Raw genomic sequence first — 27,677 nt, 5'->3', positions numbered from 1 at the left:
ACAGTAACCCAAAACATCATCTGTTTCTCTGCCACACCGGGAAGAATAAGCTCTCACTTAAAGATCAATATGCATTAGTGCGGGCGCCCGTCTACCCAGCTGAATTGTGGGAGTTAATGGGACGAGCTCCCGTGCACTCTCTGCTGCTTCTGGTTGTCAATAATGATCGAGTGATAAGAAAGCTGTTTCACTGCTGAGCTAGTTTAAACTATAAAGAACAAGTTAAAATGAAGACATTTCTTATTTTTTTACATAAGATCAGGGCTCGTACGGTAGTTATCAAACAGATAAATAGCTTAATTTTCAGACTATGTGATAACAAAAAGTCTCTTAAGTTGATTAAGAGTAGATTTTAGAGGACTGCAGCACAAAAACAAAGCATTCCAATAATAATCCCTAATCAAATATGATAAATATATTAGATTGTAGTTAATTCCAGCTGTCAATTGCTGCTGAAGATGTTAAAAAGGTTCACAGAAATAATTAATTGAAAAATAAATGTGCTTCTCCTGCTGCCAGAACATAGATGTGATTAATCATGGGATTGCTTGAGAGTTGCTTTAAGTTGGAGTAAGTTGCTTGATTAATGTGATTTATTGCTAAGAAGTTTTCTTACTCATAATAAGATCCTTGATTCAAGTGTAATTTTAGAACTTTTTGTTATATACAAATTCAATTTGGGAAAGAAAGAAACGGACAACAAAGAAATCTGTTCATGATCGATGTCAAATGCGGTTAGAAATCATGTCAACGTTTCTCAGAAGTACTACAAATATCATCATCATTGTTCACTGTTCAATAACACTTTTGAAGAAAAAAAACATTATCGACTGACCTGTCTCGGATTGAGTCCATTTTGTCCTCAACTTTCCCAGAGTACAGGTTGTTACCGTCCACCAGCCGCTGTCCGCCCTGCAGAGCGCCAGCGATCTTGTCCTCGTTGGCCTCCATGGTGCTCACAAAGTCCTCGTGCTTCTTCAGAGCTTTCTCTGCCCCAGCCAAGTTGTCCGGCTTGTCTATGTGGGCCAAGGTGTACTCCTGCAAAACAAAAGCAATGGAAAGAGAAGGACAAACCAGTGTCGTTTGTAACTGACCATGCTGCATTCCTCCATACCACATGTTTTAAATACATGTAGCATCACTAACCCCATCATTAAAAAAGCTCACACTAGCTCTATGCACTGTTCCGCTTCAAGCCACCATTTGGAGACGAGCCATAATCCAAGCCATAATCCTAATTGACATCGTCCTTCTCCCCACACGCATGCTGGACAGTACCTGGTTGTTGAGGATGGCGTCTACAGCTTTGCCGTCCCTCATGAACAGCTGGAAGCCCAAACCCTGGTCCAGGAAGCTCTTGCGGCTGTCCCACATCTTCTGCAGTTCAGCCCAGCCGCGGTCCAGCCCCTTCAGCCTCTGCTCCAGCTGCTGGTACTGAGGATCGTCCTCCTGACCCTGGGTGACCTTCGCTCCAGTGTCCCTCACGAGGAGATAATCCTCTTCGTGGTTGCTTATGTCTTCACGCACCGCGTCGTGGAGGCTGAGCTGCTCCTCGGCCTCCGGCAGCGAGGCGGGCATTTCCTCCGACGCCACAGCCTTCTGGGTCTTGAAAAGCCAGGACTGGAAGTCGTCCATGTCCTGGAGAAAGGTCTGCAATTTGCTGACCTCGCCTAAAGAGTCCTCTCTGTCTTTTAGGGTCTTCTTTAGCGTGTCCCAGGCCGCGTCCAGCTCCCGTCTGCGGGCCAAGATGTCCTCTGCGTTCTCCGGGTGGTCCACGGCCAGCTGATTGGCCTCTTTACTCAGGAAGGTGAGCTTGTTGTCGATGGCGGCCAAATCTCTCTCCATGCCAAACAGTTTCCTCTGGATGGTCATAACGGCGGCCAGGTCATTGCCCAGGTCCTGCGTGGACTCGATCACCCGGGTCTTGTCTTTGATCCAGGACCCTGTCTCGTCACACTCCAGCCCGTAGTTGTTCAGACTAACGGCAGAATCCACTTTCCTCTTCTTGTCCTCCACCATGGCCTTGAAGGCCTCCCACCTGAAAGAGAATTAGATATTGAATGTTTGCATCACTTTAATTTCATCATAGGTTATGTTTTATACCCTGACAAGAGACCTCTAAATAGCATTGTAACCTTTTTTACAGATTTGCTTTTTCCTAATAATAAAGTTTTCCCAAAAGAACCATGTAGTTTCCTAATTATTAGGTGTAATTAGTGCTAAATTACAGACTTCTTTCCAGGAAACTTAACAGTATTTGGAAATGATAGACCTTAAATACCATTTGTATTTTAGATGTAACTGACTGATTTATTGTATTTATGATACTTTTAAAAGATTAATAACACAAGGAACTGAATGGTTCATGACTTCAGCGCACCTCTTATTCAGTCGCATCTGACATTCTTTGACCTCTTTAGTGCGAGGGTGCCTGCTGTCCTCAAGCTGTTTCACAGCTTTATTGACATCATCAACTCTCGACTGAACATTCGCCATATCTTGAGCTAGAATGCTCAACCTGAAAACAAGAAAAAGTGCTCGTTAAAAAAAAAGAATTATATATACAGTATATGTGAAACAATAATTCAGGAGTGCATAATGAAATAATTTGTTCCGTGTACCTATTCTGTACTACTTCCAGATCCTCCAGCTTCTCAGGCACCTCTAAACCCACCAACCACGTCTCCTTCTGGCCCATCCAGAGCTCACAGGCATCCGTCTCACTGAAGATGGTGTACAGGGCCATGGCATCATCGAGCCTCTTCTGCCTCAGGTCAGCCAGCGACATGAGCTCCATGTACAGGTCCTTGATGTCCTTCAGACGTCTCTGGATATCAGGGGTGTTCTGTAGCTCCTCTGGCAGCCCGTTGGCCTGTTTGGATAGAGCGTCTATGGTGGCTCCGTTCTTCATGGCTTCGTTCTTCAGGTCCCGGTGCTTTCTCAGGAGCCGCTGGGTGGTGTACTCGTCGTGGCCCATGTCGTCGCTGCTCATCTGCCTCTTGGCGTCCAACAGCCAGGCCTTGAGTTCATCAGCGTCTCCCTGAAACTGGAAGAACCTCTGGGTGTCCCGGAGGTTCTGTTTACGAAACGCAGCCAGCTCCTCCAGCTGCTGCCACTGCCTCGAGATGTCGTCCATGCGTTCTTGAACCTTGGGCGAGCCAAAGTGATCGGCCTGGATCATCTCATAGCCTTCGGTTAGGACCTGGTCCAGGTTGGCCCGGCGGGCCCCGAGCTCATCCTCGAAAGCGCTGTGTTTGCTCTGGAGCACCAGCACGCTCGTCAGGTCCTTGCCGTAGTCCAGGGAGGAGAAAATGTGCTCCTTTTCTCTAATCCAGCTCTCCAGCTCCGCCACCTCCCACAGGAAGTTCCAGAAGAGCCGAGACTGTTCCAAGCGAGCTCTTCGCTCAGCCGCCAAGGCACAAAGCTCCTGGTAGCATAGGTCCAGGTGCTGCACCCTGTCCCGGATCACCTGAGGATCACATGGCTTGTAACCTGGGGAGAGAATGAAGGGCAATAGTGTCAGTATAATATATGTATATATATCAGCATCAGAAGTGTTTATTGCCAGGTATGTTGAACATATGAAGAATTTGACTCGGTGAAAGGTACATAACAATAAACATAGACATTTAATAAAACAATAAAAGATACAATAAACATTAATATGGTAAATAACAAACAGATAACAGTACTTTAAAACAAGTATATATTTTTGAATAAATAATACAATATAAATAATATAGTATATATATATATATATATATATATATATATATATATTAATTGCATTTAATGTACTTTGAATGCAGGTGTAAATAACATTATTTTTATTGATTTATTGTATTTATTCTATGCAAGTACTTTTTGTCAGCCTTTTAAAACTGAGGATCCAAATCATTAATTCATTATTTGGGCATTGGTTAAAATGTTGTGTTATTTTTTATTTTATTTTTTTACACAAGCAGTAATTCATGAACGTTGTTGAAATCTAATTGTAGGAAATATCCGATCACATGTAAACGTGTCCAGACAAAACATCCAACAATAACTTTCAGTATTGTTTGGACAGTTTTTCTCGGTGCAGAATTTTGGATGGTGCTCAAAAACCTTTGAGGTTCAACATGCAGTTTAAAATCCCTTCAGTGACCTCATCTCCAACAAAAGCAGAGGCCGGGGGCCCGAGGAGCCCCTGCACTTACTTTCTCCGTTGGCGAACTGGAGAGCAGCAGCACTGGCGCCCTGCACTCTATCCGCCTGCTGAGCGATGTCGTTCTCGAGCAGAGCGTGTTTCTGTAACAAGTCCTCAACTTCCAACAAGTGTTTCCCAAAGTCGGGAGCAAGAAGTCGAGCCTGAAGAGAGAAGGAAAGAGCAATCGGATCAGTTTCGGTGCAGAGAAATGAAACTTTATAGTTGATGAATACTGCCTCCCGCACTGCACCTTCATGTCGTCCATCCAGCTGATGATGTACAACATCTCCTGGAAGATCCTCTGCAGCGTCAGGTTCTTCTCCAGGCGCGCCCTGCGAGCCTTCAGCAGCTCCTGCAGGTAGTCCCACAGGCGCAGGATGTTGTCTTTCCGCACGTCGATGCGCTTGGCGTCGTGGTATCGCTCGGACTCCAGCTCCATGGAGATGTCCACCAGGACCTGAACGCGCTCCTCGTACGCGGCGATGTCCGTCTCGATGGCGTCGTGCTTCTTCTTCGCCGCCTCCACCGCCGGCAGGTCGTAACCAAAGTTATCCTGAAGGAGAAGGAAAAAAAACCTCATGATGTATGTGTTACACCTTTATGCTGGAGATACATTTTGCAAATACTTTGAATGTACTTATACTCAAAGCCGGGCATTTGTTACTAGTATTTTGTATATTGCTACTGTAGGAGCTATTTATTGAATATTATAAGTTATTTGTATTTATTTAGTTTGCTTATTTAGGTTATATTTTTTTGATGTATTAGGATAGTTTTTTCTTTTGATAGTTTTTAGTTTAATTATGTGTTGTTGTTTACTTAGTCTTTAGATTGGTTATTGGTTTATTAATTGGGAACTGCTATGGATACCTGGGGTTTACTTAAAGGAGTAGGCGGGTACAGGACCAGGATGCACCTGGGTAGGCCTATGATTTTTTACCAGCTAAGCACGGGAGAGGCAGCATGGGGGGTTTATTTGTTCTTTTGTTTGTTTACTTGTTTTGTTAAGTTGCAATAAATATCAGAAAAAACAGCATTCTTTTAGCTGCGTAATCTCCAAACCTGTGCATCAGTGGCTTTTTTATTTTTATTTATTTTCTATGACTTCTGTTTATTTTCTTTGATTCACGGGACAAATGGCCACTACAGCTACTTCTACTCGAAGGTGCCTTGTGGAAAGTGATGTTTAATGTAGTTTATTTTTAAGCTCTATCACATGTGCTGAATGTTTCCTTATTCACAAAACATTTGCAAAGCTGATTGTTAAGTATTCTCAATCTGGCATTGTTTACATTCATGTTTACTAAAGCTGGCAGCCTTCTTCTACGCTTTGTACCGTCTTTGCACATTACATATCTTGGTTTATTATTAATGCCATCTGTAGGTCATGCAACCATGAGCAGGACACGTCACCAATGTTCATCCTGTGTCCACGATATAAACAATAAACCAATCGTTTAAAAAACGTTACATGGAGCTTCTAGACTCCACAGTCTACACATTCCAATACTTCTTATGAGGATTTAAACTTCCATCTTTTTGTTAACAAACAGCTAAATATCTATTTTGTGCTAACTTCTTCTCACTAACTGTTTGTGCTAAAAACATTGTTACTTATTACTTGTAAATTACACTTTTTAGTTGGTGTCATCTTTCTGTCTCAGCTGTTTATCTCTCATCACCTATAATTAGGTTTGCTGTGTCAATTATTACTATTTGCCGTTATATATGTAACTTAATCTAATATGGTCGCCTAATTGAGGTCTACTTTTTTTTTCAAGAGACGCCTCAGAACAAATCCTATAATATCCGTAGTTCTGCCGTGGATGTTTTACCTGCGCCACCAGCCTCTGGTTCTCCAGCAGCCAGGTCTCCCTCATGGCCGCCTTCCTGTCGAATCTTCTGGCCATCTGCTCCAGCTTCTCCTGTCTGATCAGCTCGTCTCTCAGGACTCTCTCCCGCACATGCTCCGCCTTCTCCAGACGCTCCCAGGCCTGCACACAGATGATGAGGTGGTGTTTGGGTTTTTGCTAGTTTGCAACGTGATACTTCCTATTCTCAGTCAAGACGTTCTTTGCTTGATCCCTTCATAAAGACGTAAGAGGTCAACTATTTGTTTCAGATCTACTTACAATTGAACCTATCTAATGTTGAGCTTCATCAGTGGGAGATAGATCCCAACCCGTCCTGTGCCTGTGATGCTGTCCGGACATTATTTTCTTCAAGCGATATCTTTTATTTTACAGATTCTGAACCGCATTATAGTATTACCAGTATAATTCAATTCATTCAATTGTTGCCTCGGAACTGTGCACCGCTAAATGAATGCATTTTTGTCCATTTAATCAAGCTGTTTGTCTGAACTTCAAACCACAAATGTTCGCATGTTGGTCAAAAGAGGGACTTCATATAAAAATCTAAACATTACAACTATAGCTGAAGTGATTAGTCAAGTAATCAATTAGTTCATTTTTTAATAACTGATTCATTGTTTTATTCTGGGGATTTTTGGTAAATATTGGCAAAAAATCCCTCGGCCTCAGTTTCTCAATTAGGAGTATTTCTTTCTTTTTTTGTTTTATACGATAATAAACTGAATATATTTGGCATTTGGACTGTCGGTTAGACAAAACAAGCTATTTAAAGACATTTCATTGAGATTTTATAAATTGCGGTTGGCTGTTTGTTCTTATTTGTTGACACTTTAAAGCCCAAATGATGACTCAATTAATCAAGAAAATATACCTAAGATGAATCGATAAGGGAAAAGAAACATGAGCCTTCTCACTTTGTTGATATCTGCGACCAGGGCTCCCTCTTTCGGCGTGTAGACCCTCTGGTTGTTGGCCCGCATACGACTCTGGATGGTGAAAAGCAGAACCTCAAGGTTTCCCTTCTCTTGGAACCTGAAAAAAACAAATGAACAAATGAACACACTTTTAGTTTTTTACATATGAGGAAGAGCTCATTCTTGTGCAATCCTGCATGATGCCCACACTAAGGTATAAATCATATCCACCTTAATTTGAAGACCCATGTGTTTGTTGATCGTCCCTTTTATTCTTTTTTTTCTAAAAAGTATTTATCAATGTATTTATGTTCTAATCTAATATTATTAATTATTATAACTATACAATTTATTGAAATAATAAAAACAATAAGTAGTTTATTTGTTCTATAATTGCTTCACTTCCACCTAATGTCTAAATATCTTAATATTTATTGATCGATATGTCTACATTCCTGTTTGTTTGTTGCTGTCTTGATGGCAAAATAAATCAAAGGTATCTGTTTAAAAACAGTAAAACATACAAAAATAAAAATGCATTAGACGTATTGATTGTACTGAATATAAAAATATAAAGATCTAAAAAAAGTTTAATATAGTATAAAATGTAAGGAAAAAAAGTGACTTATTTGCATTGTTTTAACTAAAAGTTTTAATTTACTAATAAATGGATTGAACTTGGCTGGAAGGAAGACAAACGTTAATGAATATATCACACACAAAAAAACCTTAGATTTCTTATGAAACCAAACTTAATAACAACAAACTGTTGAAACATAATGAACTCTCCTTTGTATCAATGTAGTTTAATGATGATATTGTACGTCTTACATGAAAAAGTTATTACGTTAAAAAAGATTTTTTTTTAATTCATAGACAACTCTAATCTAGTTGCTCAGAAAGCATGTCGAAAAGTTGTATTAAATTACAATTTATGTTTTTTTTGTGGAGGTTTTCTGTGTTTCTTTTTGTTTGTTGTTGGAACTCTGATACTTTATGAAATGTTCTTCTTATTGTAAAAGGTGAGTTGTGTTTTCTTTTTTTCTCTAGATTAAGCAGAAACAGAGTGTAATGTCACGGAAAAGGCATCTCGGCTCGACTCACTTGGGTGGCTTCTCCACCGTGCGGTATGTGTTGAAGGCCTGAAGCTGCTGCTGAACTCCAGTGAGCGAGTTGGCAAGTTTCCGGTTGTTCAGCACAACGATGGTCTGCTCGATCCACGTCAGCAGGTCCGACGCCAGCGTCTCGTACTTATCGATCATCTTCTCTGTCTCGATGGCGTGATCCAGAACCTGAACAAAGAGGTCAAAGACGATCAGAGGCACAGGAAAAAAAATGTGACGTGAAAAAATTCTCCGCAAGTGTGCGGCATCTTTCTTATCTCACCTTTCCAACTCTCTTGCCCTCGACGGCGAGCTGCTTCATCTTCGAGAAGTAGTGGTAAAATGCCACGACGTACGTGATGATGGACTTCTCATCTGGGTTCTCTGTGAACACATCTACAAAACAAAAAACGGCAGACAAGTCAGTCACAGCCAAGCCAGAGGCCGTATCTGGTCCCGAGGGCTTTTTTTCCACCAGGCTTAAAGCTCATAAACATTTGGTTCCACGCGAAGGCGCAAGCCTCCGTCGGCCACTCGCCTTCGGGGTCCAACAGCTTGGTCACATCAAGCTGCTGCTCGGCCACGTTGAAGGCGCTGTGAAGGTTGTGGGTCGGGTTTGACTTCTTCAGATTGCTAAAGTCCACCAGATCTGGCCTGAGAGAGAAAGATGGAGTAATGGAGCAAAAGAGGAAAATGAGACGGTGAAAGAGATGAAGCAGAGTGAGGAGGAGAGACACTGAGCAGACGGGTTTTCGTGGATGTTTACATTGCAGAGCTGACGAGAGTAGATTTGGCCATTCATCTCTTCTTACCGGTGTTTGTGTATGAGAGCGTTGAAGGCCATGCCGTCTTTCCAGCTGGTGGTGAAGTTTGTGATGTTGACATTGGGATACCTGCGAAACAACAGCCAGCGTCATTGACTGAGCATAAGGGACATTGCTGAGACGATCCTGTTTTAAATCAATGTCTTGTATCTGCTCTGCTCCTCGACATGTGCAGTACGCGTATTTCTGCAGCTTCAGGCCCGAGCAGAGACATTTAGTGGCAATTTGTGATTTGTTCAAAAGATCATATATTTCAGAGGCACGGATTCTGAAATATGACTGATTCCGACTGGATGCAAGAAAATCACGACACTTCAAATGAAGACCTATGACCTTAAAGTCATAGGTCTTAATAGTTTAACATCTCATCTGCTTTCTTGCAGAGAGTTAAATGTGAAGATCAATATCACTCTCTTGTCTGCATGGTGAGTGTGAATCTACAGCCCACAGCCGGTTAGCTCAGGTCAGCATAAAGTCGAGAAAAAGGAGGAAAATGCTCGCGTAGCTCTGTCCGAGGGAACAAAATCAGCCCAACAGCACAAAACCTCTCATAAGACATTTGTTTTTACACAAATTACACACATATTATGCTAATTGGTGAGTTTTAAAGGTGCTGGTAGATGCTTTAAAAAGTGCCAATCATTCCAAAACACTGAACTATTCCTTGAAGAAAATTGTCCATTACGTTTTTATTGTTATTAAATATATTCTGTAATGTGATATCTTAAAAAAGGAAAAACACCTAAACTGTGGGTTTTGGGTGTACCAATTTGATTACATTGGATCACATCAAAAGTGCTTCACTTGTAAGCACTTTAAATTAAATTAAACAGTAAAATAACTTTTTTTTAAAACAGTGGTGATCGTGACTGCTTTTCTGCGAACCCATTTTCAACCATTAAAAATGTGAATAATAAAAATAGTAGCATATTTTATTGATAAAACACTTTTCAAGATGCTCAAATATGTTTTACATAACACATGCATTAATGAAACAAGAACCCAGAACAGTAAAACCAATACAAGCACAGAGTGGCGCAGGTAGACACACACAAAAGAATATCTTTAACTAAAAGATTTACAGCTGTGCACATGGAGAGTTGATTCTCATACTAATTCCCAAAAGATATTTACAACAGCTTGGGGAGGCTAAAGTTCACAAATTCCACCTACCCTGCCGTTTTCATCTGACACCACAGAAGAAGAGCGTCCTTGGCTGAGCGCGTCTGCTTCTGGTCCGCCTGGCCCGTTTCCACAACAATGTCCTGGATCTGATTAAAAACAACAAGCGCAGCTGGATGATGAATAATGAAGCGTAACTAACGACTGTGAGGTTTGCAATCAAACGAGAACAATTCACAGCAGAGAACAAAAACTTAACTGATAGTAACATGTCACTAATAGGATGCAGCAGCAGGGAAACATTTTGGCAAAGTGGCACAAATACCCCTTTGAAATACATGATTTAATATTATAGCTTACAGCCTTACTAGGAGGTTTTTTTTATTTGTGTACAAAAAAAACGTGTCAAGTTATAAATCATTAATGTTATTAGCCGACTGGATTATCACAAATCCAAACCAAAGACCCAGTTGATAGAAGGAGGGGTGGTAATTATGGAAGTTCTTATTTTCCCACACAGTGGACTAATAATTAGAGCAGTGATGTGATCTGAGAGACAGGCCCTGAGAGAGAGTTAAATTTAGCCAGCTTTTTCTCCTTGCTCTATAAAGACTGAAAAGATACAGACGGGACCGAGTCAACTCCTGTCTTTTTCTTTTCTTTTTGTTTGAAAAGGCTGAATAATCCAGGAGGCCATATTGTTTGAACTAACGCGTCTAAAAATAACGGAGCTGCTGTCAAATTAAAAATAAATATATGCCCCCTCCAGGAAGATAAAAACAGTCAAACACACTTCTTCTGATGTTCTGGGTGTGCTTCTTACAGCAAATAATAATGTCTCTGGAACCTGAAGCCATCGAGGAAAAATAAAAGTCAAAAACATCCCAAAGCCTCCAGTTGAATCTGTTTCTGTGCTGCATGCATACACACCCAAATGAGACCATTCAGTTAATCGGAGACTGATCTATCAAACACAGCAGCCTGATTTAATTGTAGCATAATCATAATAGCTATATTACAGTCATATTTGAACTGTAGGCATAGTGCACAGGCAAGCTCCTCGTGTTATTTGAGGATTGTGTTATACATGTTAAATAACATTAATGTCATGTGAGTTTTCAGACCAGAAATGTAATGGGGATATTTTTAGATGTGAATATAAATAAATATATATATATATAAACTATATATACACACATAGTATATATATATATATATATATATATATATATATATATATATATATATATATATATATATATATATATATATATATATATATCTATATATATATAGATATAGATATATATATATATATATATACAAAAAATCAAATATATATAAATAAATACATATATATATATATCAATTGAAGAATATATATATCAATTAATATAAATATACATATATATATTTAAAAACAAAAAAATATATATATACAAAAAATATATATGCTTAAATCGTGAGAAACAGGACGTTCTCTCTCAACGAGGCAACCCCACACGACGTAGCAGGTCACGTGCTCTCTGACACGCCCACCACCGGAAGAAAAACATTTTTCTCCGGTGAGACACGTCTGCGCTAAACTAGCTCAAAACCAAGAGCCGTGCTCTCCCCGCAGCGCAAAGCGAACCCCACGGAGACGAGACCCTGCTCCGCAGTGAGAAACGCAGCATGGATAATGTCACCGAGCCCCCGTGACGCACACTATCCCTCACGAGCCCGCTGTAGCCGGACCCCTGACTCCTGTTTATGTGCAAGGAAACAAAAAACCCTAAATAGAGAGACTCTAATGTCCGAAGCACCCGCTGACCGGGCTCCACACAGCTACCTGGCTGGAACATTACCTCCCCCCCGCATGGGAGATGAAGAGCCATGTTCTCCAGAGCCCCGGGAGACTCACACCGGCGAGGATTTGGCCCGAGACATGACAGAAGTAGTGGGAGTTGGCGCGAGCTGGTGTGCCTGTACACCTGTGACTATACCGACGATGCCCGGGACAGAGTTCATGCTGCTGGAGCTGCTGGACGAGGGCCACACATGGGAGGCTTTGCCCATGTCAGTAATCCAGCATATACCATATAACACTGCAGTATATTTAAGTTATTTTGCATTTACTATATTATATTTACCTTTATGTTTTGCAAACTTCAGTGGGACTCTTAAGTCAGTTTCTACCTCAGTAAGGCTTTGATTTGCATTAATATACTTTTTATACTTCTGCGCATATCTATTTGCACAGCTATTGTGGATATAATCTGTCCCACCTCTTTGATGTGTTTCTTTTACTGAAGTAACACCTTCGGCATCAAAGTGTTATCTACTTGCACTATTCTGACTACTCTGTTGTCTTTAATGTCTTTTTTTATATTTATCTTGTTTAATGTACATAATATGTATATATGTACGACGTGAGCAGTGTGTAACCAGAGTAAAATTCCATGTATGTGTACACACATGGGAAATGGCCAATAAAGCTGATTCTGATCTTATTGTGAAGATATAACTGAAGGAATGGTGACTATATAAATGTATACCATTTTGCCTGTGACTGAATCATAATAGAGAGATAGATCAAAATGTAACCTGCAACCTGTTGTATTGCCTATAAATTGTTGGTATAATGGTTAAAAATAAGTGATGAAAAAGTGGACTAAGTTTACTTTGATTTGAACCCACAAATCAATGCAACCAATGCACTAGGACTTCAAAAGTTATATTGTAACCTCTTCGAGCGATTCAAATCAGCAAAAAAATAAGGAAATACAGCTAAATGTGGGCGTTCAGCATATAGCCGAGGTCTTAGTTCACCTGGAAGCGAAGGATGATGGTCCAGATGAGGCCGAGGATGAGGCGATGGTTGCCGTCGACGATGTCGTGGGAGCCCATGTTCTCCAGATGGACCCTCTGCTCTTTGAGGAACTGCAGAGCCTTGTCTACGTTCTCCAAACAGTGGATACGCATTCGGCCTTTGGTGGGTTTTGGCTAAAGACAGAAATAAGAAATAAAACTTAGAAATGGAAAACGATGACAGCAAGAGTAACCGTAAGAGAGAGAGATTTATATAAAGATATAAAAATGTAAGACTTGGCTAGGGAGCTTCTTACAAGTCGTTCTCCGGACAGCACCTCCAGCAGTTTAATGAGCATGCGTCCATCCCGCAGGTCCAGGTAAAGGTCAGAGATGCGACAGCCGACCCGGGACAAGATCGAGTTCACCCATTTAGTGAAGGTCTTCTTCTGAACCGCCTCGCGCTCATCTGAAGGGAGCAGAAAGTTGAAGAAGAAAAAAAATAACATGAGCTCATGAATAATGAAATAACTTCCCATCTATGGAACAGCACCACTGGAGCTGGTGGGGATTAACTGTCCTGCTCAAGGGCTCTTCAGATAGATGGTGGATCCTGAGTTGAATTTACTCTGGAAACAGAGCAATCTTACTGGTTAAATTAATCCTCGGTGCAGAGTTAAGCTGTGCACTCTTGCCACTTACTGAGAAAATACAGCCTGGATATCCCCAGTTTTCTATATTATCTTAACCAGCGAGCTTCGGCTGCAGCGAAAAACATAAAAATCTAACATTATTCTGCGGCTCCACTCATTTAATCCAACTCACCCAATAACAGTGTTTCTAACTTCACATCGGCTCTGCCTCCAAGAAATATGATTTACATATCCATGGGATAATTATGAGACAAGGGGCCCTTAATAAGAGGCCCCCGACCACTCAACACAGGAGCAAGACCCCCGAGGCTGACATTGAGAAGGCAAACCAGAAGTCTGCTGGTTCAGAAACTGCCCCTGAACATAAGTATTTAGTTCACGCTGGAGACGGTAAGAAGTCATCCGACGCAGCAGATCCACTCTGACACTCCTCGACACGGATAGCATACAAAATACGACCGAATATTATAGGAAACATGAATGGAACCCATCAAAGGAGACATGATGGACATCTTAAAGCAGAGATATTCTGCTGTTCTTACTTTACTGTAACATCAGCATGCTGTGCAGCTGTAATACTAAATGGCAATATTAAACGACTTTGACTTTTACTGAGCTCTGTGACCTTCCAACAAAAAAATATGAACAGTCCCTTGAGGCTGGCCGATTTGGCCCAAATCCTCCATCACAATATCAGTCATTATATATCATAAAATACCATGTTTTCTTGGAGTTCAAGACTAAATAAACATTTTATTAAGAACTTAAGTGCGAAATTATAAAGAAAATGCACATCAACATTTCCAGCTATACATTGACTATGTTAACATGTATGCACACATTACAGTTGTTTGATTTAACTGAGTTTGATCAGAGAAATTTAAGTCAGTATGTGATCGTTATTATCAATTTGTGTATCAAGATATATATTTATATATATATTTTATCACCACATGAGATTGACAGACGATAAATTATCAGACTGAATTATCGCCCGGCCCTACTTAGGTCCCGAGGAGAGTAATTTATCAATGTCCAAAACTTAAACTTCAGTTAAAGTCAATTAAATGGTCCACCTCGTCACACTGCTGCCCTGCTGCCAAAGACCGCCTCTCTGTTAAAGCGTGTGTCAGATGGGGACACGTTAAAGACGAGGCCACTTTCAAAGATCTGGTCACGTTATCCCTGCTGTGTATTTGCAAATCGCATCTCTTCTGTTGGATTTACAGCAATATCCATCAATAAAACACGGAAAAGTTTTGCCCTTTTGCTCGATTGTCGGAGAAGGAGAAGGAGGAGTCGTCATCGGTCTGCAATGCTCGACATGATTACTAATATAAATTCAGTGTTTTTGGAGACGGACCTGATGCAAATGTGACACGTGTCTTCACGAAACACAACCCCCCTATGGGAAAAGCTCAACTTGAATGGTCCAAGTCTCCTCATCCTCCTTTGCAGAGTAGCTAGAGAAGTGCTGCAGCTGCATAACAACACCACATGCACAGAAGGTAAACAAGGCCTCTGCATAGTTGAGCATCGGCGTACAGTACTGACGCAGACATGTCGGCTGATATCTCAGGAATGATGGGGCAGAGAGGAGCGGAAAGTACCAGCGTCAGACCTTTTTTCGGGAGGATGAGCGCTGCCCACGTGGTGACGCATCCCGCCGGGACTCACACTTAGAAATTATATCTCAGTGCTCGGCAGATGTGCCTCCTACTCAGCAGCGAAAAATAAAACCCATTTTGATGGGACCATATGTCAGCATGACCCGATGTACTATGCAGTGTTTATTTTGTTTGTGGACACACTTAATGTGAATGGGAACGGGGGTGGCGGGAGTGGGCGTGTGCTCGTGATGGTATCTGCATTTAGTAAGCATGCAAAATGCCCTGCATGGTGAAAACCGTCTCTTATTACAAGTGAAGCACAGAATATAGAGCAGACTAGAAGTGTGGGCCGAGATGTGCACCGAGCAAGACGTTCTATAATTAACTCAACTTGCCTGTGAACAAACTATTTTGCACCAGCACTGTTTCTAAACTAGCCTTAAACATATTATTGGCATTTCTCAACTGCAATTTCTTGTTCCCCATCGGCCTCCATACACACCCCCAGCGATGTATCTGCAATGAGTTTATAACAGCCCAGTTGGTAATTGATCTATAGGTCTTTTAAAACAAGTAACATGTTAAATGAAAACTTTTTTATTTGTATTACTTGGTTAATCATTTATCAAAAGAAATATTTATCCAGCATAAAGATAATTTGAAGTTTTATTTCAAATTAGCTAGGAATCATTTGGAAATCAGAGTTTTGAACGTATCACGATCATATAATCATGACATGACTTAATAACTCTAATAACATACTGCAGAACATTAAAAAGGACCAGCAGCGACTGTATTTCCTAAGAAGGCTGAGGAAATTTGGCATTTCATCCAAGATTCTCAGCAACTTCTACTGATGTACGGTCGAGAGCGTCCTTACCAGCTCAATCACAGTATGGTATGGAAGCTGCACTGCTCAGAAAAGGAAGGCACTCCAGCGTGTGATAAAAACTGCACAGTTCATCTCAGGAGCAGCCTTCCCCTCTCTTCAGAACATTTACTCTACCACAGTAACCAGGATAGCACACCACACACCATCAGGGACACAACACACCCCCAGCATAGACTCTTCTCGCTCCTGCCATCAGGCAGACGCTACAGGAGTCTGAAGTCCAGAACCACAAGACTGACGAACAGTTTCTACCCGCAGGCCATCAGGCTGGTGAACAGCTCTCACACACACACACACACACACACACACACACACACACACACACACACACACACACACACACACACACACACGCTGAACTGTGAACGGCTGCTGCTGTGACTTCATGTCACGGCCATACTTGTATATTTGTAGCAATGCATAGTGCACTTTATACACTGATTGTGCAATACTGTCATCACATTTTTGTGCATTATTTTTGTGCAAATACTTGTACTATATTTTGTGCCTTATTTTTGTTTACTGTATTATTGTAATTCTGTGTGTTAGGAGGACCCAGCAAAATAAGCTTTTCATTGTACAGAGTAACTGTTATCTGTGCATATGACATAAAAATATCTTGAATCTTAATGTCAATAAATGACAATATTACACTTATTATGATAATATTTGACTACTATACTAGCTAACAATTGCCTGTACTTTCATTCAATCAGTTATATTAATTATATAAATTAGAGCTGAAACAATTAGTTGATTAAATAATTGACAGAAAATTCATCAGCAAAAAAAAAAGAAATTGTTCATTTAAAGTAATTTCTTCTGTAAAAATTAATGGCTCCTCGCTTATATTTTAGTTTTTTTATTGATTAGAACAACAGGACATTGATGTCACCTTTGGCTAGAAATTTGGGAACTTTTATCAACTGACATTTAATCACGGCAATATTCATTAGATGAGGCCGAGTAGTTGAGTCTTCTAGAATAATCTGGAGCAAGAATGACAGAAGGACAAGGCCGACTCCAGGATGGCACCCAGCCCTGCAGCTCCAGCCCGACACAAACACACACACACTCACTGCTCCTCAACGTTTATCAGGTCAACCGCTGGTGATGAGCCATTTTCCCCTCAGTCGTCCCATCTTGCTACACATGACTTTCCCATCGGTCTGCTACCGTTTGCCCTCTTTATTCCTCAACCCAAATATGACTTCAAACTACGGAGTGTAAAGGACTGCATCCTTAATGACGTGTGTAATAAATGATTCAGGCCCCCGAGGCTGTGGAGAACAAGCAAAGAACAGGGTAAAGAGGAGGAACAGAAGAGAGAGACAGAGATAAAAGGAGAGAGAAGGAGTTGAAGGTATTGGATAAAAGGTTAAGAAGGAGACGGAGGAAAGAGGAGAGACTGGAGCAAAGGTGAAGAAGAATAGGAAGAGAAAAAAGAGGCCAGACAATGGAGGGCAAGATGGATCAGCAAGAAAGTAATGGAGAGAGAGAGGGAGACCCAGGCTTTCAGGTGTAATCTGCAGAGAGCCAACTATGAAAATAGAACAAGATATATTACCTACATATCTAAAAAGCTCCAGCTCCATTCTCAGCCTCATCACAGAGAAGAAACCAGGAGTTATTGTATGTAAAACACATGGTGCAGCAGACTACAGTAAATAAATCATGCTTTTTCTGCTCCCCTCAGCAGAACAACGGCACGCACTACTCCGCTACGGCGTCACGGATTGCCACGCCATGAAAAAGTAAGGGCAATTAGAAACATGCAAACAACTCACAGCTCCAACTGGAGTGTCAGCGTTGATTTAGCACAAAGTGTCACATCATCATCTGTCAGCAAGGACAAAAAAAAACAAGACAATAAGACACAGCTCAGTGTGCATGATGCTTTCGGGTGCTTCGCAGTGCAGACGGTGGAGGACAATTAAAGTGCATCCTTCAAAAACGTGCACATGGTTCTCCCGTATCGTCTCACATCGAGACCTTCAGCGGAGCCAGAGTGCACATTGATGCTCCTGGCCTTTTAGGAGGGCTGGGACAGCACAGGGAGGAGGAGGAGTGCTGCTTGCATGCGTCCCGCCGAGCTGGCTCCAGATGAGTAGTTCACAAGCTCAGTGTGACAACGGCTCAGTGTGTTCACTCGCTGCTGAACAAAGCCTTCAGCGGTAAGTCTGAAAAACTAAGTTCTGTTTAACCTCAAAATTCCAGTTTGCAGGATTGTAGAACGGCCCAGAAACTCTAAATAATATCCAAACTGTGAATCATTCAAGATGATGATGGCTGAGGATGATGGCTAAGCTATCATTCCTGATGAACAACACCTCCCACCCCATGCAGGACACTCTGGCAGCTCTGCACAGCTCCTTCAGCCACTGGCTGATTCACCCCCGGTGTGTGACGGAAAGGTAGCGCAAGTCCTTCCTTCCCGCTGCTGTCAGGTTGCACAACCAGCTGAGCTCGCAGTAGACCCCAAAAAAATAACACTTCAGTCACTTTGGTCACTTTAACCACCTCAACTGGCCAATATAAAATACATGTTATTCTGTCTGTATATATAATATTTTATATTTTTTTATTACTGTTTATTTATATTACTTGTTTTTTATTTTACTATGTCTCTTGTGTGCACTTTACGGTTTGCTCCTGTAATCCTCAAAATGTCTCCACTGCGGGACTAATAAAGAAATATCTAATCTAATCTAATTCAATATCGTACAGGATGTTATTATCGTAATATCCCATATAAGGCTACGTTCCAATGAAGAGACGACATTTCTGCGCTTATTTGAGTGTTCAAGCCCAATGAAACACACATTGACTTCTAATTAATTCTAATTATTTTGTCTTTAATTAAAATAAATTTAAATGAAAGCTGAAAAGTTATTTACCTTATTGTAATCAGCTTCCACTTTCAGTCTGGGGGGCAGGCACGGTCACCTCATTTAAGAGTAGACTTAAGACTTTCCTCTTTGCTAGCGCTTATAGTTAGGGCTGTTTCAAGCTTATAGTTAGGGCTGGCTCAGGTTTCCCTGACTGTTGGGGGACCTCTTAGGATACACTGAGCTCCTCCTCTCCTTCTCTTCCTCTTTAGCTCCTCCTCTTCACCTCTTCTTTCTCTCCTTCTGGATAAATGATTGTCTCTTCAATGCATATTACTAACTGTACTTTCTTTTTCCATGGATTCGTGGCTGCCTGGAACCAGTCCTGCCTACTGCCATGGCCCTGCTGATGGAACCGGCCTGGAACCAGGCCTGCCAGCTGCCATGGCCCTGCTGATGCCCTTCCTCTCTACCTCCTTCTGCTTAATGGATCGTGGCTATCTGGATCATGGACCATGCCTACTACTCATTATATGAATAATTTCATTGAATGTGCTGTAACTCCGTTACGTTATTCATTCTGGCCACATGACATCTATTGCTTCTGTCCATCCGGGGAGAGGGATCCTCCTCTGTTGCTCTCCCTCAGGTTTCTTCCCCTTTTCCCTGTGAAAGGGTTTTTCCTATCTTTATTGGGGGAGTTTTTCCTGATCCGATGTGAGGTCCCGGGACAGGGATGTCATGTGTACAGATTGTAAAGCCCTCCGAGGCAAACTTGTATTTGTGATGTTGAATTGAATTGAATTGTATGGGTTTCACTTCAATCGTGGCTGAAGTGAAACGGAGGCCGGGCTTTTTTTACACATTGCATATTTAGGTGCAGTTCATAAATAGGAAAGTAGTGGGAATATTTCATACGAAGGGCTGACCACAACTTTACTCTATGTTTAATGTTTGGTTGTACTTCTTGCTGCGGCAACAGAAGCTACTATTGTCATACAGGCCTTTTCACATGAATTAAATATTTTGGAGTAAGTGCAGCAGTCATACACAGCTTCCAACTTCCCAGACGCTGTTTTGCTGCTTTCCTTTTCCAACTTCTTCTCTCTGCATATCAATGCCAGCTTTACTAAACATTCCTCTGTTTCACATGCTTTTACTGTGTAATCCCTCCTCCACTCTCTGACTCCAGTAAAAAGCCCAATGACTTATTCATGCTGATGGATTTTCCCTGTATACTGCCTGATCCGTCTTTTCCCACAATCAGCTCATACTGGATGGGCCCCTGTGGGTTTCCGCAGCACCCTGTTATACGCTACCTGAGTCATGGCACTGTCAGAGCCACCTGTCCTGCAGCCATGACACAAAGTCTTTATTAACAAGCCTGTGCCGGAGCTTAAATGAAACAGCTCCTCTGTCGGCTTTGTTTACACGCTTCCTCGAGACGAGATGAATTGCCTCAGCTTTCGCTAAAATGCACTCACATTCTGCAACAGCTACACACCAGATCAATGCACGTTAGAGGCCGTCAAGGTTTCATGATGTTGTAAAGAGCAAAACATACCAGTAGTTTGACTCGTAAGGATTAAAGTTGAGCTCCATTAAGCCTGTTTACAGGTGTTGGACTGCACTAAAGCCTAATCTGACAAACTGCCTCGAATGATGTCACTTGAGTCAGTTGGGGCTGAAGACTACAAGTCTGAAAAGAAAAAAAAAAGCTGTTGGTGTGTTGTTAGAAAGAAGTGAGTTGACCAGGCCTCTGGAGCCAGCAACATTCAAGGCTACATTAGCTGCTACTAGCATAACACACCCAAATCTCCAACCAAACGGTCAACGTTAGAGTTGAATTATGGGTAATGTAGGCATCAGGTTTTGACTAAGAAAGAGGAAGAATGCGTGGAATGAAAAAAAGAGCAATATCTCTGCTTCATCAATTTTGATAACTGTCCATCATGACCCCAACAATCTTTAAGGGTTGCAGTGTTCAAGAACTCTTATGAAAAGTTGCATGAACTGCAAAACTTGACAACGGCTTAAAGAACATATGTTCACAGTAATTTGAGGGTCAAACTCATGGAGAGATTGTATTTTCAAACAGTAAATAGGGCCTAAGTACAGCAGAAATACTCAACACAAATGAGTATTTCAAACTCCAAGAAAGACATAATAAAATGGATGAATGGTTGAAATCAATAAACGCAAAGCACCGACTATTTTCCCCGTCTCCCTCTATTTATTAGTCAGGTTTTTTTCTGTTATTGTTGTTCTGTCCAACTTCATTCTGCTGCAGTGTCGACCGGATCTCCCTAATAACGGGTAAAGAAAAAGTAAATAAAATTCCATGACATGCAATTGGCGGATCAATACACTTGGCTCTGAACAACCACTCTAATTTGGGAAAGCTTCAGAAGTTTACCGCTTCACGTATCAGTTGACTCTGCAGTCTTCAGAATCCGTCTATACTTATAATCTAGCAGAGGCAGGAGAAGAGAAAATGCATGTTTCCCTCTGTTCCTGCATCGTCTCCTCCATTTTCTTCCTCTCACTAATGCACTCTTGTCATCAGGGAGTTGGATAGCATAGTGCAAGCTAACGAAGATCCACAGTGACGGCAAACCTCTCACTTAAAACCTTAATAATGTACTCGGAAAGAAGTTAAACCGCCAGAGAAATTGATTCTTTTTCAACACTGCCAACACAATCATTCAGGTAAAAAGAAAGAAAAGGAGGTTAGGATAAAAACACACATGCTTTGTTCTTTGGAATAGTTTGTGAAGGGTAAGGGCCAAAGTAAGTATAGGTGACAAGCAAAGATGATGAATATGTTTGTTACTTTAAGAAAAATAAGCATATGAGTGCATAACACTATTGTGGTGGCGGGGCGGGGTTATGCGCAGGTGCAGAGGGAGAGAGGGGGGGAGCGATTCAGAGAACAGGTGCCGGGATGAGGGATAATCAGGCTCTGCTGGGGGCAATTGGTGTCTGTGTCTCTCCCGGTTTAAAAACCAGCAGTAGCGAAGGAGGAGGGGTGCGACGCAGCTGACTGGAGAGCAGTGAGCCGAGGCGACGGCGCGACAGGACCGGAAACCAGCAGGCAGGTGCGCTCAGGGGCGAGGCCGAGAGCGTACCCGAGTCCGTCAATAAAGCGTGTTCCTAACCCATCCCGAGTGTGTTGTCTTGTGTGCCGCCCAGACCTCACGGGGTAACGCACAGTCGTTACAACTATCTTTTGGAAAGGGAAACATCACAACCTTTTTAGGAGTTTGCCTATGAATTATTCAAAGCCAAGTCAGTGAACAATTGGGGCAGAGCCATGGCTTCCTGGAAATAAATAAATGACTACCCTATACTATACATTCAATAAAAGGGACACCTCTTTGGAAGCTTAGACTCTTTGCTGCAACCTTTTTTCCAGTTCTCACAACGGGATTAGAAAGTAACACTTGCTCACACCACAGCTTGCTCACAAAAAGACACAAGTTGGGGAAGGGAGGGGCATGATTGGAAAAGTGTTATCTCTCTCTGTCTCGTCAGTGAGGCAGCAGCGGGTGGACAAACTCTCTCTGAAACACATCTCTAACACGCACACACACACACACCGCTCTTCCATCAGGACCCTGTACCTTGCAGCTGCCTGAAGCGACCATCCAGGATGGAGTTGAAACAGATGTTGGAGGTGCTGTAACTCAGCCAGCGCGCCCGCTTCATACTTTTAGCTGAGGAGGAGGTGGTGGTGGAGGAGGAGGAGGAGAGGAGGGCGGCGGGAGGTGGAGGGTGAGGGTGAGAGGGCCGCTGACGTCTGGAGGTGCAGGAGGAGGACGAGGAGGAGGACGATGAGAAGGGGGATAGTCCAGTGGGCACCGCGGAGACCGGGATGTGCAGGAGACTGCCGTTCCTCTCTGGGTGGTGCTCGGGCTCCTGCTGCTTCCTGCTGCTGCTGCTTCTGCTGCTGCTTCCCCTCGCCGCCTTCCTGCTTTCGGTTCTCTGGGTCCGGTGGACCGGCGGTGTGCTCCTGCTCCGGCTAACGCTCATGCCGACCCGAACGGTGGCCTCTTTCTCTGCGGGGGCATGGGGTCGGCCAGCCGCCTCCTTGGTCCCTCCGCTGCCGCTCCGGATGGCCGTGGGCTCCCTGCTGCTGGCCTTCAGGCTGATCTTGACCTCTCGGAGCCGGGGTTGGCTTATAGGGGCCGCGCGCAGCAGGCACGGGCTGCTCATCTTGACCCCCAGACAACAACAACACAGCCTGGAGCCGGCGGAGGAACTTGGCACGCCGCGTCTCTCCTCTTCTCCGTCTCTTGGCTCTCTGTCCTCCTTTCCAGATCTCTCTCGTGTGTTCAATCCTGCTCCCTCCCTCCCGCCCTCCCTCCCTCCCTCCTTCTCCCTTCTTTCTCACTCTCTCCTCACTGCTGCCGTGATGATGCTATGCCTCCACTCACTTCAGAGTGGTTTCTTTAGCCCCGTCCATGCATACAATATGTTTCAACATGTCCACGTGCTCACAAGACTGCCTCCCTCTACGCAGCACTCCCACTCAGTCGTGACATCACTGAATGGGAAGTGTAACTCCTGTGCCAATAATCCAACACGAAACTGTCTCTCTCGAAGGAGCATGTCTCTTTCAGGTTTATGTAGGGAGGAGTGCAAATGGATGGATATTCAGCGTGTCATGTACTTTGATGGCTAGCCGGGTACATATTTCTGAGTTCACAAGCTGTAAAATCGGCAGCGGGCGTCATTCAGAGGCTCTCTCATCTCCTGCCTCTCTCTTGACTTTCCTCTATCTCTCTCTCCCTCTCTCTCTCTCACTGGAAACACTGATTGCATTACAGAAACATTATTGCAGCAGCACTCTAACACAATATCACCAACACCCACACAGAAACCTTCATCACTTAAAGAGACAGCAAGAGAAGTGGTGAACGCTCTCCCCAATAAACGGTCTTGACACGACTAAATATTTGATGCCACCCAAAATGTTGGGCTGGATATCAAACCTCAAAACTTTGTATGATGTTTTTATAGACATAAATGTGTGTATAGCAAGTGCTGAAAGCTGGCATTTTTAATACAATCTATGGCCGGCAGTTTTTCAGGAATAGACTTGTAGTCTGAAACTGCTTCTCGATTTCAGTCAGACACACTTATACATCAAGTTATTGGCCATTAACAGCAAATCTCTTCGAGGAGGAACTATCCCCCCCGAACAAAAGAAAAAATAGAAGGTGCACAGATCTCAGCCAGGTGTGTCTGCAACGAGCACTGTAACGTTTGATTGAATGAATAGAACTCACAATTGACTAACCCCCCGTCTAGACTACTAGTGTATCCATGAGGTTGGTGCCCAATAATAAGTGTGTCTCTGGCCACAGAGCAGCACCTGAGCGGCGATGAAGCAGTCAGCAGTGTGTGTGTAGTTATTTTAGCTGTCTGACAGCAGTCAATCAATGGCAGTATGAAACAGGCAATGACAGGTGTTTTGAGAAAGCGTGAGTCACTTCGACCCAGAAAGGTCCTTGAACAGGCAGCCGCGAATGAGCACCCAAAATATTCGAGATTAGCTTTGATCACACTTACACGACTCATTATCTCCAGCCGGATATAAGAATGCGTAGTAAAGTCCACAATACTTAAAGCGCATCAGGAGAAGGTTGGGGCAGTGGAGTGACCTGCAGACGTTCGCCTGTAAGATGATTGCATGATGCCAGTCAGCTGGCCAATGATTATGAGGAATAAATGAAGCAGCTGATATCATTACTGAACCACAAAGGATTCACAGGAAACCGTGCACGGTGTGAAGGACGAAGTGCATGTGCAGATTTCATGTATGTGGATCATGTATGATCATAAGTGTAGCAGTAGGTATTTTTGCAACCCACAGTAATCAATACAATCTCTGGGGCCAGGACTATGAAAACATACCTGAAACAGCCACTAATTTGTTGTTTTCATGCTTAGTTATTTCCTAAAACATCTGGGCACTGCAGTTTTTTTTTAGCAAATGTTACACAAACAAAAGTAAATATAGTTTTTTATTTCCAGCAGCACGATTGGCATACAGGAGACGTTTGGCCTTAGGGGCTTTCTTCCAGAAAGGGTTTACTTTGACCCAGACGATGACCTTTTCCTAAACCTGAAGGCAAACTCCTCCCATGTGCGCGGGATTGTGTGTTTGAGATCAACTCAAAATAAACCACAGTGCTCGTGGAAGGAACAAGTCACTCAGTGGGGCTCATTGATGTGTTTTTAGGACAACAATGGAGCTCTATGGTTTTCTTTCAGGTTTTGGCTGCACAGGCAATACTCGCTGGAGGTGTGGATACATTGGTGGTGTTGGTCTTGTGAACAATAAGAAATACATAGACCTCCCTTCTTCCAGTGCCGTTGCCCCGAAGACATCATCAAACTGTAAAGCTTAGTGACTGCATCACAATGAAAAAATCTGTCCCGAGACATAAATATAAACAAAAGATATAAGGAAAAATACTCAAAGCACACAGACTTATGAGGTGAAACCAGTGCCCGCTGGTAAAAGGGGTTTGTAGAAAAACAAGATTAAATATATCCGAATGAAGTGTTTTAGTGTCCGTATCCAAACTCAAGCATCATATCCGCACAAGTATAAAAAGATTCCATAGTGCCGTCTCCACAGAGCCAAATTCATGTTTTACTACCCTGTGGCGGACCTCTCTTGTGACGACGGATTAACGAAAGTATTCATGGTGTGACCCTCGACTCCCTGTTTCTGTTACGCTTCCGTCCGCTGCAGAAACGCTGCTATTTTAAAACCCACAAGCAGCCGCTCCACAGGTGGAGCGCCGGCTCACCAGTTCTCGGCCTGAAATGCCAGAGATCTGTGCCTATGGGAGGCAGACGGGCAGGGCAGCTGTCCAGATCGGTCAGTCGCCGGGCATTCTGGAAATGTGCAATCCCAGTTGCTTGCAGAGGGTGCGGAGCGGTGTCAGGCCTCAGCTGCTGGGGGTGACACCACGAGTAACATGTACACACAAACACACACACACTCACACACACACATGCAAACACAACAACACCTGCAGATCTCTAGCTGAGAGCTTTGGAGTAAAATCAAGGGTCAACTAAAAAGTGATTTTGTAGTTTTTCCAAGTTAATCTAAGAAACGGTCACATGACACATTCAAGCCCATTCGAACCTGCCGAAGTTAAACAGACACCCGTTATAGCTCGACCTTTCTGCCCTTCCCACGTTCCTAAAAAGACACTGTCATCTCAGAAATGTGCTCCACAAATGCCACGGATAGGGCGCAGCCTGTGCATGCACACTCACCTGCGAGGGCCTTAATGCGAGAGCGCTCAAACAGCCTGGCGGAGCATTTGTCGTTGTCCAGGTCCTCGTCGGTGAGATCGAAGCGGGTGTTGATGCGGCTGTACTGCTGCGCGATCTCCGCATTGTCAAAATCCGTGGAAGTCATGGCGGCAGCCAGCGGGGCAAGCGGGTGACGGGACAGCGGCGTCCTCAGGTGGTCTGGGTCTCAGGGGGTCGGGGGGGATGAGTGGACGGACCTGGAACACTGGAGGTAGTCTGCAACAGAGGGGGAGGAAGACATGTTATGATGAAGAACTGGAGTTCAAATGAGACTTATACAATAATTATACATTCAGATATTCTTGATTCTTTCAGAGAAGGAGTTAGCATTTCTAACCGTCATGCAACATTGTGATGGAAAGACCATATCAGACACAAATTAATATTTCAAGCAGGATACTGTATCGTACATTTCAGTTCATTCATTTGAGGTTCCAGCTAAGAAGTTGAATTTGCTTCATTTGAAGAAATTATCTTGGCCTCAAAAACATCGTAAAGGACATTTTTCACTGTGTTCTAATGTTATAAAGACCAATATTAAGACAAATATGAGTACAAAATAAGTACTTGCAGAACATGATGGCGACTTATGAATCCAGCTTTCTCTGTGCTGCGATTTGGTTTGTAATTTGGTGTTAAGTTTCAATTGATCAATCGCTCTGGAGAGGGAAAGACAAAATGATATTATCATGCCAGGTATAGATACAATTTGAAGAAATCTATGTGATCTCAGATGTGGTGGTGCAGGTATATTTTTGACACGCCTATCGTAGCTTTTCAACCCCACAAGCTCCTGTGCCCCCCTCACAATCTCCATTTTGTGCGTGTCCCTTTGCTCAATTGTCACCCTGCAGTGTGTGTCTGTGTGTTCTTTGTGCGGAATGGCGGGTTGAAGGGTAGCAGCTCAGATAGCCGTCTATCTGAGTGCAGCACAGCTCCCTTATCGTGCCACACGGGGGGGGGGCAACCCCTCTGGCCTGCACATGGAGAAACCAGCGTCTTTTGAATAATGCAGCTCACGCAGTTTGAACTGCCAATTTGTATGTGTGTGTGTGTGTGTGTGTATGTGTATGCGTGGGTGGGTGTGGGTGTGTTTGCGTGTGTGTCCGTTGGTGGCTATTTGTGAGAACAAGCATGTGAGGGGAAATGAGGCGGGAAATACAACTTGTGTTGATGCTGTCATGCACCAAGATGGAGGAAAAGGAAGTGGTGTCATGTGGCCCTACTGTATAATCGCTGAACACCACATATTTTTGGCATATTTTTAATTAAAATGACGACATTAAAACTACAATTAGAGATAAATGCAAACAATCTGCATTCATAACATATGTCTGAGTTTACAGTGGTGCAAAGTAACTAATAGTAGAATATTATAGTGTAGTACAAAGTAGCAGAACATGACAATACTCAAGTGAAGTACAGGTGCCTACAAATTGTACTTCAGTGCAGTACTTGAGTAAATGTACTTTCCAGTACTGCTGATCTGCATTCAGAGGAGAGGCCCTCAGTGATGGCCTCCAGGTCTCCCTCCTCC

General features: G+C 42.9%; 1 protein-coding gene across 1 annotated transcript in view; it reads right to left on the bottom strand.

Annotated features, from left to right (window-relative positions):
* sptb (spectrin, beta, erythrocytic) overlaps positions 1-23,014 on the bottom strand; it is a gene marked incomplete at its 5' end in the record, with an annotated part of 36,780 nt that extends 13,766 nt beyond the window's left edge. Inside the window, 16 exons of the mRNA XM_079218624.1 lie at positions 836-1,038; positions 1,279-2,038; positions 2,381-2,518; positions 2,622-3,492; positions 4,200-4,350; positions 4,440-4,742; positions 6,025-6,183; positions 6,978-7,095; positions 8,082-8,269; positions 8,364-8,476; positions 8,619-8,734; positions 8,893-8,973; positions 10,078-10,175; positions 12,838-13,011; positions 13,134-13,285; positions 22,423-23,014. Of these exons, the coding sequence (XP_079074750.1) occupies positions 836-1,038; positions 1,279-2,038; positions 2,381-2,518; positions 2,622-3,492; positions 4,200-4,350; positions 4,440-4,742; positions 6,025-6,183; positions 6,978-7,095; positions 8,082-8,269; positions 8,364-8,476; positions 8,619-8,734; positions 8,893-8,973; positions 10,078-10,175; positions 12,838-13,011; positions 13,134-13,285; positions 22,423-23,014 (4,217 nt within the window). The remainder of the gene's footprint in view (positions 1-835; positions 1,039-1,278; positions 2,039-2,380; positions 2,519-2,621; positions 3,493-4,199; positions 4,351-4,439; positions 4,743-6,024; positions 6,184-6,977; positions 7,096-8,081; positions 8,270-8,363; positions 8,477-8,618; positions 8,735-8,892; positions 8,974-10,077; positions 10,176-12,837; positions 13,012-13,133; positions 13,286-22,422) is intronic.
* Positions 23,015-27,677: the final 4,663 nt, after the last annotated feature.

Source organism: Taurulus bubalis (assembly GCF_910589615.1).
Source record: "Taurulus bubalis genome assembly, chromosome: 1".
Classification (NCBI taxonomy): domain Eukaryota; kingdom Metazoa; phylum Chordata; class Actinopteri; order Perciformes; family Cottidae; genus Taurulus; species Taurulus bubalis.
The sequence above is the reverse complement of the archived record's forward strand: the minus strand, read 5'-3'. Positions and strand labels throughout refer to the sequence as shown.